The 13,695-nt window shown below is 42.7% G+C and overlaps 1 protein-coding gene across 1 annotated transcript in view; it reads right to left on the bottom strand.

Annotated features, from left to right (window-relative positions):
- Window positions 1–3,881: 3,881 nt before the first annotated feature.
- Window positions 3,882–13,695, bottom strand: part of MYO16 (myosin XVI) — a gene marked incomplete at its 3' end in the record, with an annotated part of 531,603 nt that continues 521,789 nt past the window's right edge. Inside the window, exon 36 of the mRNA XM_082859271.1 lies at window positions 3,882–4,109. Within this exon, the coding sequence (XP_082715397.1) occupies window positions 3,882–4,109 (228 nt within the window). The remainder of the gene's footprint in view (window positions 4,110–13,695) is intronic.

Raw genomic sequence — 13,695 nt, 5'->3', positions numbered from 1 at the left:
CAGTGCAGAGTAATAGCCAGGGGGTAAAATGTGTCCCATTGTAGAATGCTATTATGTAATAATTTCCATGTCCTTTACTGTGATAGGAGTTGAGTTTGATGTCTGGCTGAAAATGGACAGGAATAGAATTTTCCCAGATATGTATCCAACCTTCTAGACTATGGAATTCAGAATATACTTTTTGTCCAAGTTGTGTAATGTTTCTGTGTTAGGTTCATTTACAAATCTAAGATTTTAATTGGCTGTTGCTTTCATTGGGTAGCATAATTCTACTACATTATATGCCACTATTTAAGAATACTAATGATATATTTTTCCACTGTGGAAAATGAATTTTAAATCATTTTAACCCACTATGAACATTTTTTTAAAAAATAAATTTATTTATTTATTTTTGGCTGCGTTGGGTCTTCGTTTCTGTGCGAGGGCTTTCTCTAGTTGCGGCGAGCGGGGGCCACTCTTTGTCGCGGTGCGCGGGCCTCTCACTGTCGCGGCCTCTCCTGTTGCGGAGCACAGGCTCCAGACGCGCAGGCTCAGCAGCTGTGGCGCACGGGCTTAGTTGCTCCGCGGCATGTGGGATCTTCCCAGACCAGGGTTCGAACCCGTGTCCACTGCACTGGCAGGCAGATTCTCAACCACTGCGCCACCAGGGAAGCCCCACTATGAACATTTTGATAGTAGTTTTTACAGCCCTCTCATAAAGCATTTTTTTAAAGCAATAAGACTGGGCAGTGTCTTAACATAGGGTAATAATTCACACCACTTATATCGCTAAACATAAGGTCTCAGGCCTGATAATATATCATAATTCATACCTTATGGTCTGATAGCAATTAAAATACCACCTTTAAATATATTGCAAACATACACAATTGTTGAAATCTTGCTTATGTGGAATAACATTCCGTGCTTTATTACCCAGAATAGCACCCCTGTTCATTATCCTGACAATGTTGTAATTGTTAGAGAACCACTCTGAGAGTACCTTTAATATCCCCACAGACTTGGACTTTATCTCATATTATTTTGACTATTAATGTTGTGAATACTCTCCTGGCTATGAAATGCTTTGAGTCTGAGTTGATTTTTCCATCATATAAGTGGAACAGGTACAATCAGCTGGTTGTAAGCTACTGATGAACACACACCGCAATCTCTCCACTGTGGGGAGCAGAAAGCAATGCGCAAAAGGCCGTACTTACTGAGTCAGGAGACTGTGTGTCAGAAAATCTTCAAGGGGTTTGGCCTTTAGCTCTGGAAGATGAACAACCTTCGATGAGACGAAGGGATTACTAGACAGACTAAATATTTACTCTTGCCTGATGCTTGAGCAGGTGATGGTCAGGGTCAGGTTATAACTACACAGGCCCCACACTGTGACCAGATTAACAGAACAGAGGGTGTGTCATGTGGACCCTATGTGCCTGGGTGGCTTGCTTCACGTACACCTTCCCTGCAATAGGCGTCCATCAGAGTTTCCCACAGCGGTGTACCCCCCAAAATATCATTTAATGAAGTTTTTCAAGCTAGACTTCCATACAATAAGTATAAAATTTCTGTCTATCAAGTTAAAATGGCATGAGCTTTGGAGCCATAAAGATGACGGTTTATATTCTGACAGCCTCCTTAAAGCGCTGAGCTTCAACATCAGGGTCGGTACCCAGGAGATGAGAATTATCAGGAAGGCATATGTCAGTGTCAGGGTTGGAATACTACGTGCAAAGCAACTAAAAGAGTCACAGCAAGTGCTCAATGCACATCCGGAACAAGTTCTCACAAGTCGAATGCCTGGACGGTTCACTTTTCATTCTGGTCTAAATAAAAACACCATGTGTGTTAGCAGGAGAAATCCAGTTCCCACTTCTAACGCAGCCAAGGTCAGTGTGAAGGCTTGGCCACGGAAGCAGGTGTCTCAAGGGAATTGGTGTTGCGGTTACTTAGGGACTGGGGTTAGGAGGTTGGATGTCGGCGAGAGTGCGAAGAAGGAGCAGGGAGTGAGGCCGGGTGGCTGTCCACGCGGCCCCCCCGAACTTGTTGGGTGACATCAGTCCTGTCGCCACTTAACCATGTCTCAACTACGTCTTTTAATTTTCTGCATTCTGACGCTTCCACACCTGTCCCTGGCTGAGGCTGAAGGAACTACCCCGCCCAGGGCTGGCCAAGTCCCAGAGATAGAAGACAACCCCGACCCTTCCAGAGTCCACAGCCCATCCACTGCCTTCGTCCACCTCTCCCACTCCAGGCCACCATCCCCCTGCCAGGGGCCAGCAACCAGAGGACCAGGGGCAGCCTCTGTGCCCAAGAGGGGCTGAAACCATCCAAGCCCGTCAGTCCACACATGCACACCCGCCTCGCCCGTTCCTGCCCAAGAAACCCCAGGAAAAGCTCCAGCCCACCAGCTCCCCTGCTTCCTCTGCCTCTGGCCGCACCCAGGTGCTTCTCCGTGTGGCCCTCCCTGGCTTGGTGTGGGATCTATGAGCGTCACACGCCGTCTTCTCAATGGAAGTCCTCTCCTGATTTACTGGCCTATTAGTTTTCCTAAATAATTGAATAATTGACATATTTTTCCTACAACTGACGTAGGCCCACCTGGTAGTTATGTAGGAATAACCATAAAAATCTTTCTTTCAAAACAAACCGTAGATCCTAAAGTTTGCAAGATGCTGTGAGAAGAACACACGAACAGAGGTCTCCTCGCCCCTACTGATCTGATCCAGGAACGGAAGTGTTTGTGGAAAACAACAGTGGCACATAAATAACACCACAGAAGAACAGAGTTGTACCCTTTTATTGGCACAGTAACTTTGCCAAGGCTGGTATGAAAACAAAGTTCCAAGGAGCAAGACACCGTGGTCTGAGGCCAACAGAAGCACATGGATAAGCAAGGCGGGTGCATCACAGGAGGGTTGAGGACATAAAGTGGGTGAGACATGCAGTGGAGCTCAGAGAGGACAAGCGTCTTGTGGGGCAGCACCACGGCTCGGACCAGCAAATCTCAGCATGCTTATTGGTACTGCGTAGACCTTTGAATGGATACGCCCCCTGCACACCCCCAGCTATGACTCTGAAGCCATATGCATTTAAGGGGGTGCTGCATCGTTTCCTGTAACCTCTACTGAAGTCAGGGGATGAGATTTCAATAAAGAGCTCACAGTCCGTGTGCCTGGAAACACAGGGCACAGGAAGGAACCGTCTCCTGATCAGTGAATGAAACACAAGACATCGGACTCCAGCCGTACGTTTGCAGAGGTTGGAACGGTGAAGCTAAAACAGCAACACAGCCTCGGGATTTTTCGGTACTCTACATTAAAAAAAACAGGTATGTAGGAAAAGAAAAGTTCTAGAAATGATTTTTTAAAGTCTGTATTTTGAAGAAAGGGAGCACCACCCATTGCATAAAATTATAAAATACAATAACAAACATGTAAATCATTAACAGGATTGTAATTCCAATAAAACGCAAACACCTACAAAGAAATAAAACCTAGGTCCTGGAGAGTGTATGAGAGTAAAATGACTGCAGGGCAAGATGCAAGTGGTCGGACCCTACAAAAACAACTCTGCGGTGTAGGGGTCCCCCTCCTCCATCATCCTCTCCCTGCTCAGCCACACTTTGTCCGGCCTTTCTCTCGCTACCTCGGGGTAGCACGGCCCTAGGACCACAGAGTCTGAAGATCAGAGTGCATCCCCGCAGAACGGATGAGAAAACACAGACACGCACACAGAGACACGCACACTCACACACTCAGGGAATCTCGTGTATTTAACTGGGCTGTCCTGTGCTTTTCGTGTAGATGCGGACAGAGCCCCTAGCATGTACCAGGGGCAGCCTCTGTCTTGAACCTGGCATCTCCAGGCAGTGAGTCTGCAGTCGGGGCCCATCACAGGGTAGTGTCCCAGAACTTGGGGGGCGGCCTGCCGCAGGAGGCCCCCTCGGGCTTCTTCAGGAGCGTGGGCTTCTTGCACGGAGGTGGCGGAGGTGCCCTGGGCTCCGCGTGGCGCAGGATCTGTGGCCAGTCTCCTCTCTCCTCGCAGAGTTTCCGCCTCCAGTCCAGGAGCTCCCGAAGGGCCACGCTCTCATTCTCGGACAGCCTCAGCTGATGGATTACCTGGGGGACGGAAGCAGGGGGTAAAAAGAGTAGCACCAAATACTGTGAATGAATGAGAAGTATAAGAGCAACACCTGGACGCCAAGGCTCTGATGGGGTGGAGAGAGAGCTTGGACATCCGCTCTAGAACCTCCTGGCTCTGCTGCCCTGGGAAACGGCATCCAATGCAGGTCGGCTGTGAACTGCCGAATTAGGACGATGAATGGAACTTGGAAATCAGTTAGGGTAAGTCCCCTGGGGAACAGGCGATGTACCTCCAGTGGTACAGGAAAGACTCACATGTCTGTTTGCCCTTTGCCCTCTCTTGTTGTATACATTCTTACGACATCTTGGACTTTTCCTTCATTGAATATATGACGATTGTAATTCTGTCTATAATAGATGTTTCTGGATTTCCTCAGCTGCATCCCACTCCAGGATCCACCCCTCTGTCTACGCACAGTTACTAGTCAACACCTTTTAAGGTCATGTGACCCCAACTCTGACCATCACGCAGTAGCCCCAGGAGTCCACAGACACGGGAACTTCAGGGGTCTTTGCAGGGGGGCATCACCGCGTGCAAGTGTATTGGCTGCTCGGTCTGGCTTCCTTGGGGTCCCTGAGGGGAGGCAGAGCTTGCCCCCAGGGACAGCTAGGGCATGTGGCAGGCTGCAGGCTGTGGGCTCTGCGCTCTGCCAGCGGACAGTCATCTGGAGCAGCTGCGCGCTGCAGAAACCAAATTGGCCGTCAGTTCCGCAGTGAGTATGCTGGTTTCACAAAATGAGATTCTGGACATCAGAACGGGACTACTGGGGAGAATTCAGAGGGAGCGAGACGGCCTCAAGGCACCTACTACTTTGTTCCCACATCACTTCCATCCCTTCCATCAACATAAATGGGAATAAAACAAACAGGGCACGGTGGTTGGCTTATGTGAGGAGAGTCACTTGAAAACAGCAAGGCCATCCGTGTTCCATACAATTCGAAAGCCAACACCTTCACCTGGACACCCAAGCCTCTTGTTTACCTGAGGAAGAAGATTTTAAAGCCTGGAATCACAGAAATGGGCCGACTGTCAAGAAACGATGTTAAAACACAGAGGCCGGGGGGTCAAACCCAAACCTGAAGTGCATAACTGGATTTCTGGGCTGCTTATTAGCAAAAGGAGTTTCTCCCAGTTGAAGCCTAGACAAACAGTGTGCAAAACAGGCCTGTGACCGTCCAGTCCCCAAAGCAACCTCCAGGCACAGACAGAAAGTGAGTAGTTAAAGCAGTATACCCCCCTGAAAAGGGGTTTCTCCCTAGTCTCCAGGACAGCACCGGAATGACCTGGAAGTCAGAATTCTCCTGCTGGGAGACTCTTGTGGAAGCCAGATTGCCTCTACTGTCAGGGAAGTGAGCCAGGAGAGCCGGGTGGAGGGTGTGCATAAAATTAGTTATTTAGTAAACACTTCAGAATGCTAAAGTTGCGTCAGCACTTTTCTAAGCCCCTTACAAATATTAACTCATGCAATGCTCCCAAGAGCTCTACAAAGCGGTGCTAGCATCTGGCAGGTGAGGAAACTGAGGCACAGAGAGGTTAAATCATTTGCCCAAAGTCACACGGAAAATGGTGGAACCAGGCGGGCTGGTTCCAGAGTCCGTCTTCCTATTACCCCACAGTGCCTGTCATTTGCCCAACAGCTGGTGTCCAGGACCTGATATATGCCAAAGACCAGCGTCCCTATATCATCTTCCTCTTTACTTCTTTTTCTCATTGGGATTTGCGTGAAATCTGTGTGTTTCTTTCACTAACATCTCTTAGTTCCTCTGTTTTCTCCACCAGTGGATGCTGTGTCGAATCGCCTCCGGTAGAAAACATCATCAGTAGTGTCTATAGTTGGTTTACACACAATGCTTAGCGTGCAATTAGAAATTACCATACATGGGAAGAGACAAGGAAATCTACCCCAAATCAAAAGATAAAACAGATTCACAGATGATCCAGGTTTAGAGTTAGCAGATAAAGACTTTAAAATACCTGTGATTAAATGTTTAAAAGAACAGAGAAAAAGATGGACAAATAAAAAAATAGAAGAGTAGACATAAACAGAAAAGGAGTAGCAGAAGTACTGATAGAAGAGATATAAAGAAAGTGGCAAAGCAATATTCAGAGATAAGTTTCCAAAACTTGTGAATGGCACCTACATATATATTAAGAAGTTTGGTAAAGGCACGATAAATACACTCCACCACCAACAATAAGAAAAGAAGGCAGATCATATTAAAAAGGCCAAAGGTCAATGAAGAAAAATGTTTTCAAAATCTACAAGAAAAAATGCAATACCTTCAAAGGAGCAACAATGAGAATGGAAGCTGACTCCTAAACAGAAATAGTGGAAGCCAGCAAACAATGAATCACAAGTTAAAGTACTGAAAGGAAGTAATTCAACCTGTAGGATTCTAGACTCAAAAAAAAAAATCCCTTAAAAATGAAAGTGAAGTAAAATGTTATTGGACAAACAAGAACGAGGAAGTTTGCTATCACAGGTCTTGACTATTTTTTTTAAGGTGAAGAAAATGATCCTAGATGAAAAAAAAAAAAAAGGAAATTTAAGAGAGGATTAAGGACACTGGAATTAAATCCATGGGTAAATACAAGTTATGCGTTTGGAAAATGTCTTATAGACTTTAAGTCATATGTAGAACAACGCGCCAACCCTAACTGCAAAAGTCAGGAGGGGTTACGTGGAGTTCAGAGGTTCTGAGCTTCTAGCAGTATTAGGAAAACGACAGAAGTAATACGATTTAAGATGAAAGAAATCAAGGCTTCATGCTTTATTCTCTAGGCACGTACAAAAAGAATAATGATAGGATGTGTCATTAACAAATTATTATGAAATAATAAATTTCAATTCATCTAAAAGAAAGATGCAAGTATCTATATCTGTATCTATAAATGGAGGTCAATTCCGAACAAAACAGTGAAGCGTAAAAATGGAATCCAAATCCCCACCCTGCAGTAGTTGATGCTGTTCGCCTGCAGCCGGCTGGCATGCGCTGTATTTATTTCCATGCTGTCGTGACCACACGCTCTGTCCTCTTATCAAGCACAAAATACACCTATGCTATAGTTATTCTCAACCCTAAACTCTTTTCAGCAGCTTTTCATAATGACCAAAAATATACACTAGGTGTGACCCTCTGCTAAGACCTTTGTTAACAGGAAAGATTTAGAGATTGAGTCACTCCATAGAAGCAGCCCGATCTGCTGAGAGTGACTTTCAGCAGCTGCTGATCTGAATTAGGCTTGTGGGGAGCGATTTTGACATAAAATGTCCCAAATCCCCTGAGTCACGGCTTCACTGAAAAAAAAAAAAAATGCTCTCTATCCTTTCAAAGCTTCTCGACGTTTACTAAAAATATCTGAATTCCCAAGCACATTATAAAAGGTGAAACTTATACACACAAAGCATTAGAAAGCACTTTCTTAATGAGGGTATTGATGTCCTGAATAATGTAGTGGGTACAGAACACCATCTTTGAATCCACCACCAAGAGCTCTCCAAGCTTCCTTGATAAGCAAAAATTTGACTGATGTTTGCAATAATCAAACTAATGCTCAGAATACACTCTCCTTTTGAGAGATCCCATGAAACTTTGTATTACAGAGATTAATAGGTATTGAGTAAAATCTAATAGGTATAGAAAGATAGTTGCTGGAATGGCATAAATGAGATGCTAAAATATTAACATTATTGATCTCCATTTTAAAAAAACACAAAGAATCTTCACAGGTTATGCCTTAAATGAAGGTTAAAATTCTGTGTAAGGATATTTGATAGGTCACTACTTTCAACACAATGAAGTTCAAAGGGTAGTTTAAAAAATTGATCTGTGAGACAATAAACGGATCAGAAGATGAAGACAGGATGCCCTGACTAATGATGTTTAATCTGCTTTATTTAGATTTATTCAATGTATCAGGTTATGAGGCACAAGAGTCATATTTGTCACAGGCAGTGAAAGAGTGTTACTATTTTAGAAGAGCGACCAAATACAACTATGAATGCTTTTTAAGTTGTGGTCAAGTAATAGGTGAGGAATAAAAAAGTGTCTGCGATATTATCTAGCACGGTAAAAACATCTAAATCAGTGTTTTGTCATTCTTTAAATTTCATGTCCTATTTGTAGTAACAAAAACCATTACAGCTTCCCTTACCATTATTTGTTATTTCACAACAAGTTAAATATTACCATTAAAACGGCAATAATGATTTTGTAACACAAAATAGCTTTGGTATCGAAAGGGAACCATTTCTTTTCATAAAGAGAAGTGACTCTGGGGCTTAAGGATGCCGCTGGCAGTGTGGGTCTGGAGTCAGCTGGCTTCACCCAGGTCTCATTGATCCTGATTTATTCGGAGATTAAAGGATGTCTTATTGGTGTCTTTTAACTTAAATCGTGCTCCCCATTGCTTTAAAAGATGTGTATCTACAGCCCATACCACCACTTCGGATAGTTACTTCCTTACTTATTTTCTTTTCTGGCATGTTGTATAGACCAGTGTTTGTACATGAAAACATTCTCTTTCAGAACCAGACGGCAAGAGCTGTAGTTGGGAAAGTAAGAAGTGTTCCACACCTAGGAACCTCTGGGCTCTACGTGGCGCTACCTCTGTGTGCCATGAAAATGACTGAACCCTGCTTTTAAAGGAATTTTTAGACATGCCAATGACGTCAGTGCCTTGACATGCTGCACGGGGCATGGAGATGGGGTAGGTCCACGAGCGGGAGGTTTTTTGAAAAATTATTTTTCACTGTTTACCTGGGGAAGGGGGCTGTATGGAGGAAGGTCTGGGGAGACTTCACAGAGGTGGTAGCTGTGATGTGAATTTTGAAAAATGAAAGGAGCCCCGGGTAGAAAGGGGGAGAGAAGGCACTTCCACGGGGCTTGATGTAGACGAGCACCAGGAATGACACTGAACTTCATTCTCTAACAGGGAATCACACACCCACGGGGACTTTGATTCTGGTGTGAACAGGGGTGGGATGGTTGACAAACCAGGACGCTCTAGCCAGGGCGCCCGGGCTGGGATCCTGAATCTGACACCTAATGGTTGTGTAACCTTGAGCAAGCCCATCAGCCTCCTCACCTGTAAAGTGGGTGCACGGTGGTCATCTACCTCAAAAGGACGGATCTGGGCTACTTAAGAGCGCCCTAAAAATGTAACGAGTGCTCTATAAATGCGGGCAATTATAATTGCGTCACGGTTAACTCTTTGACTTGAGAAAATCCCTAAACATTCTGAACTATGATGATCCTGATGACTCAGTCAGATAATGTTAAAGGAAAGTACTTCTCACAATTTGTGGCCCTATGAAAATATACAGTAGTCTTTTCCTTCCTTAGTAACGAGAAGATTTCAAAATACTGAGCAACACACCAGACTTATAACATAACTAGGATTTATATATGATTTACAACTAAAGAAAGTTATGCAAGAAGAAGGTCTAGACGTTTTTTGAATTTCAGAGTAAGATATAAAGGGCAGTAGTGAGTAGTTTAAACAACAGTTAAATGTTTTGGAATCTGGGATTTGTATATGTATTTTCAGGGGTCCTCAAGTTCTTGGGACAGCCTAAAATTTTTTGCTTTTTTATTTGTATGTGCTTTGGATCACTTGAATACCTACTTTTTAAGCTAGCGCTCAGTGAGATTTAATTTTCTGACTTCGTATGTTATTTACAAGCAGATTGACACAGGTAATATTGTTTATATTGTTTCAGGTTAATGAGAAAAAGGTAGATGGATTTGATATTCACATAAGGCACCTTCCTCCAATAAAAAGCTAAGTGATTTGACATCGTAGGGTAGGCTGCCTAGCAGTTCAAATAGAAGCGATAGACTGGGATTAATCAAAGGTACAAGATGGCAGATCCGTACCAAAGTTCATGCATGTGAGTCAGTACCAGATTCATATTTTCAACAGTAATTTCATCTAAAGAAAATCATACCTGACATAAATGTTGTGAATTTTAATGTTTTCTTGCTTTTGTAGGTTTTTGTTTCACTCAGTTTGTAAATTGGCTTTGATTTTATAGCTGTAGTAAAAGCTAAAAGGATAAAGAGATTTGACAGTAATGATATGTGTATACACTTAATTAACATTATAGTGAAATAATTTAAGAAATGTTAAGAGTCAAGGATGAATTTTTATTATTTAAAAAGGGTCATATATATATTATAATATGCAAGTGGGGGAAAAATGCTGATCTAAGTGGGTAGAATTCCCCGTGAGTAAAATTAGTCCCTGTTTGACAAGACTATGGGTGTCCTTTAGAGTCTAAAACTGGTAAATTAGTAAATTAATCTCTGCCCAGCACAGTGCATTCAATGCACTTACGTAGAGGGTCTGGATGGAGTCAGTGTATGAATGCCAAGATGCATGTTTGAGAAAAGGGACAAATGTCATCACAGTGTATCAGACTTGTGGTTTCACTTTTTTGTAAACTTGGGGGGCAATTGAGCACCACACCTCCATCAGTTCCTGGGAAGGGAAAGGAAGAGAGAGCCTTTGAGCAATGTCAGACGGACTGTGGATGAATTCTCAGACTTGAGATGTAATTCACATCTCACGGATTCAGATAAGACCCTTTCAAACACTGTAAAGCCCTGGGAACGTACTCAAAATGCTCTGCTGCTCTGAAATCACACAGGGTGTGAGGCGCCCCGGACTCATTAGTTACTCTGAATTCAGACCTGCCTACATGGGTTTGAATGGTTGGTGAGAGGGGTCATTGAAGAGCGTGGGACAGTCACCCTAGACTTCAGGGTGGCCAAACGATGCAATGCCTCGAGCCATCAAACAGGCTTATCCTATTCTACTGTCTGAATGTGTGTCCCCCAGATTCACATGTTGGGGTCCTACACCCAAAGTGATGGTATTTGGAATAAGGCTTTTGGAAGGTGATTGGGTCATGAGGGTGGAGCCCTCATGAATGGGATTAGTGCTCTTATAAAAGAGACCTCACAGAGCTCCCTCACCCCTTCTGCCCTGTAAGGACACAGCCAGAAGTCTGTGACCTGAAAAACAGACTTCACCCAACCCCTCTGGCACCCTGATCTCAGACTTCCAGCCTCCAGAACTGTGAGAAATAGAATTCTGTTGTTTATAAGACACCCAGTCTGTGGCATTTTGTTACAGCAGCCAGAACGGACTAAGACATCTTATGCCCAGAATTATTATTTTTGGGTGTCATGGGGAAAATGGTACTATTCTATAACAGGTGCAAAACTCAGGCTTCTAGAAAAGGGCGCACACTATCTGTCAGCTTAAATGTCTTTGAAAACAAATTGTTTGGTGGAGGATCTAATAATACACTTGGAAATTATTCTGTGGTTTTTATTTGAAAATTTGACACCCGGAAGAGATCTGGAAACTTCAGAGCTCAGGGTCCACTTGGATTAAGTATTTACTGGGAGCTGGGATAATGTGACTCTTCCAACACCACTGGAAAGCAACACCTGAGGCACTGCGGGTAGGCTGCACTTAAGGGGTGGTCAGCATTTTAAATTGACACCCTCCTGCCAGTTTAGACCCCCTGAAACGTGGCCTGGCTTGCATATATAGCCCCACTTTCTCCCTTCTGTCCTTACGGAAGGATCGAGCAAGGGAGAAGCTAAGGCATCCCTGTTCAGTAAACAGGCGTGCCTCCCATCAGCCCATGTCAAGCTCCCAGAACGTGTGAACAGACACACAGATGATCACAGTCTGAAGTCATTTCCCTGTGGGCTAGGATCCTCGTCCTGGAACAAAATCCCTTCCTTTCAGCAGATTTTTAACAAGAAGATTCCTTCATTGAAATTAATCCTTAGAAAATAGTGTTACTTAAGACACCGGTGATTACGACCTGAACAACTCAGGATGGGGTTAAAAATAATGTGTGTTTTTTTCCCCTGTTATTGAGAAAAGTCTTGTGGATTTGGTATTTAAAAGACATGAATCTAGACTCCATCCTCTTCACCACCCCCCAACTCCAGGTTTGTGAACTGTTTTGTGTCTTCTAACGTCTAGGAGACGGCAATTAGACGTGAAGATAGAATTTGACTAAGTGACCTCTTGCAAGTTCTACATCCCTAAGTGGGACTTTTATAATCTGTGCACTTACCTTCAGGGGTTAAAAACCACAAAATCTCTCACAACCCAGAGGGAAGCACAACATTATGTAAAGGCTTAATGAGGTTTATTACATATATATCTACTTGCTAATTTTTAATGGTTTTCTATTGTGTCATTAACAGAGTCCTATGACATGAACTAATTAAAAAATGAGATACAAATTTGCTTCACTTCCTGTGGCTATGCATTTCTATGAATAATATTAATAAATGTAAATTAATAATTTGCTGCTGATTTTTACCTTAAGTCTTTCCCTTCTAGGACAAAAATAGTATTTGTTAAATAATTCATATGTAAAATCATGTTGCTGTTCATTTGTCACAGCATTGATTTTTCTATTGACTATTCACCCAAAGGTGAAAAGAGGCATTTACTGACATTTATGGAAATTAAAAGAAGACAGCCTCTTGGCTGACTGAATAGTGAATATCAGTGTTTCAAATGCAAATTCCATTTCCACTCATGCTAACAACATGTTGGAGGAAAAGCATTAAAAAATGAAATTTGAAAATCAGTTTGTAAAACCAAAGTTTACCTAAATAGATCCCAATGACATGGCTTAAAATGAAATTTGATTCAAAACGTCTCTGATTAAAGGGTTGTGTAGCTCCACACTTTAGAAAAAAAAATCAAGAAGACGATCTGAGAGCAAAACAGCATTTCTGGTTTAGGCAGAAGAGAGTTGATCCGTCTTAATTCAGAAATAGTCATTTAGGCAGCAATCCAATTAAGTTCTTTCTTGCTAGTTTGTCTCCTGTTTCGCCTACGGGTTAAAAAAAGGGAAACTATCCCTTAAAAGGAACAGGTTCTATCGGAAACAAGAGTATATCTGGACAACAGGCAGTGAGGGGAGGAAGAGAGGATTTTAATGTTTTCACCTTATCTGTGCAAGTTGATTTCTTTAAAAAAAAGTAACCACCGTCCTTTATTTTTATAATAAGTAATATTATATTGGAGCACATTTAATATAACTTAAAGGGACAGCTATTTGCATTTTGAGCCGATGTTAAGTCCATAGCTAAGAATAAAAATCGACTCTGATGAGTGGATGCATGTTTCTTCCTACCGACGGAAAGTTATAAAATAGAAATTCATGATTGTGCATCGCACGACAATTAATTTGTGACATTTCAGGATATGGATTTTGTATGAGTTCTGGTCTCTTACCTCAATTCACTTAAAAACATGGCAGTACCAGGATTAGTGACCAGAAGATTGTAGCAAAAACTAATAGCATATATTTAGAGTACATTTATAGTAATGACATATTACATTAATGGGTTCAAATACAGAGAATACATGGAAAAATATAAATCTATTATAATGGAAACATAGAAGGTAAGAGTATTACAATTCCTTTAAAAATATTTTTCCTGGGATTATATGGGAGGCGCACTGCAAATACCAGGAGGTATTATTAAGGACAAATAATCTACTAGATTTTCT

Source organism: Leucopleurus acutus (genome assembly GCF_964270905.1).
Source record: "Leucopleurus acutus genome assembly, chromosome: 18".
Lineage (NCBI taxonomy): Eukaryota > Metazoa > Chordata > Mammalia > Artiodactyla > Delphinidae > Leucopleurus > Leucopleurus acutus.
The sequence above is the reverse complement of the archived record's forward strand: the minus strand, read 5'-3'. Positions and strand labels throughout refer to the sequence as shown.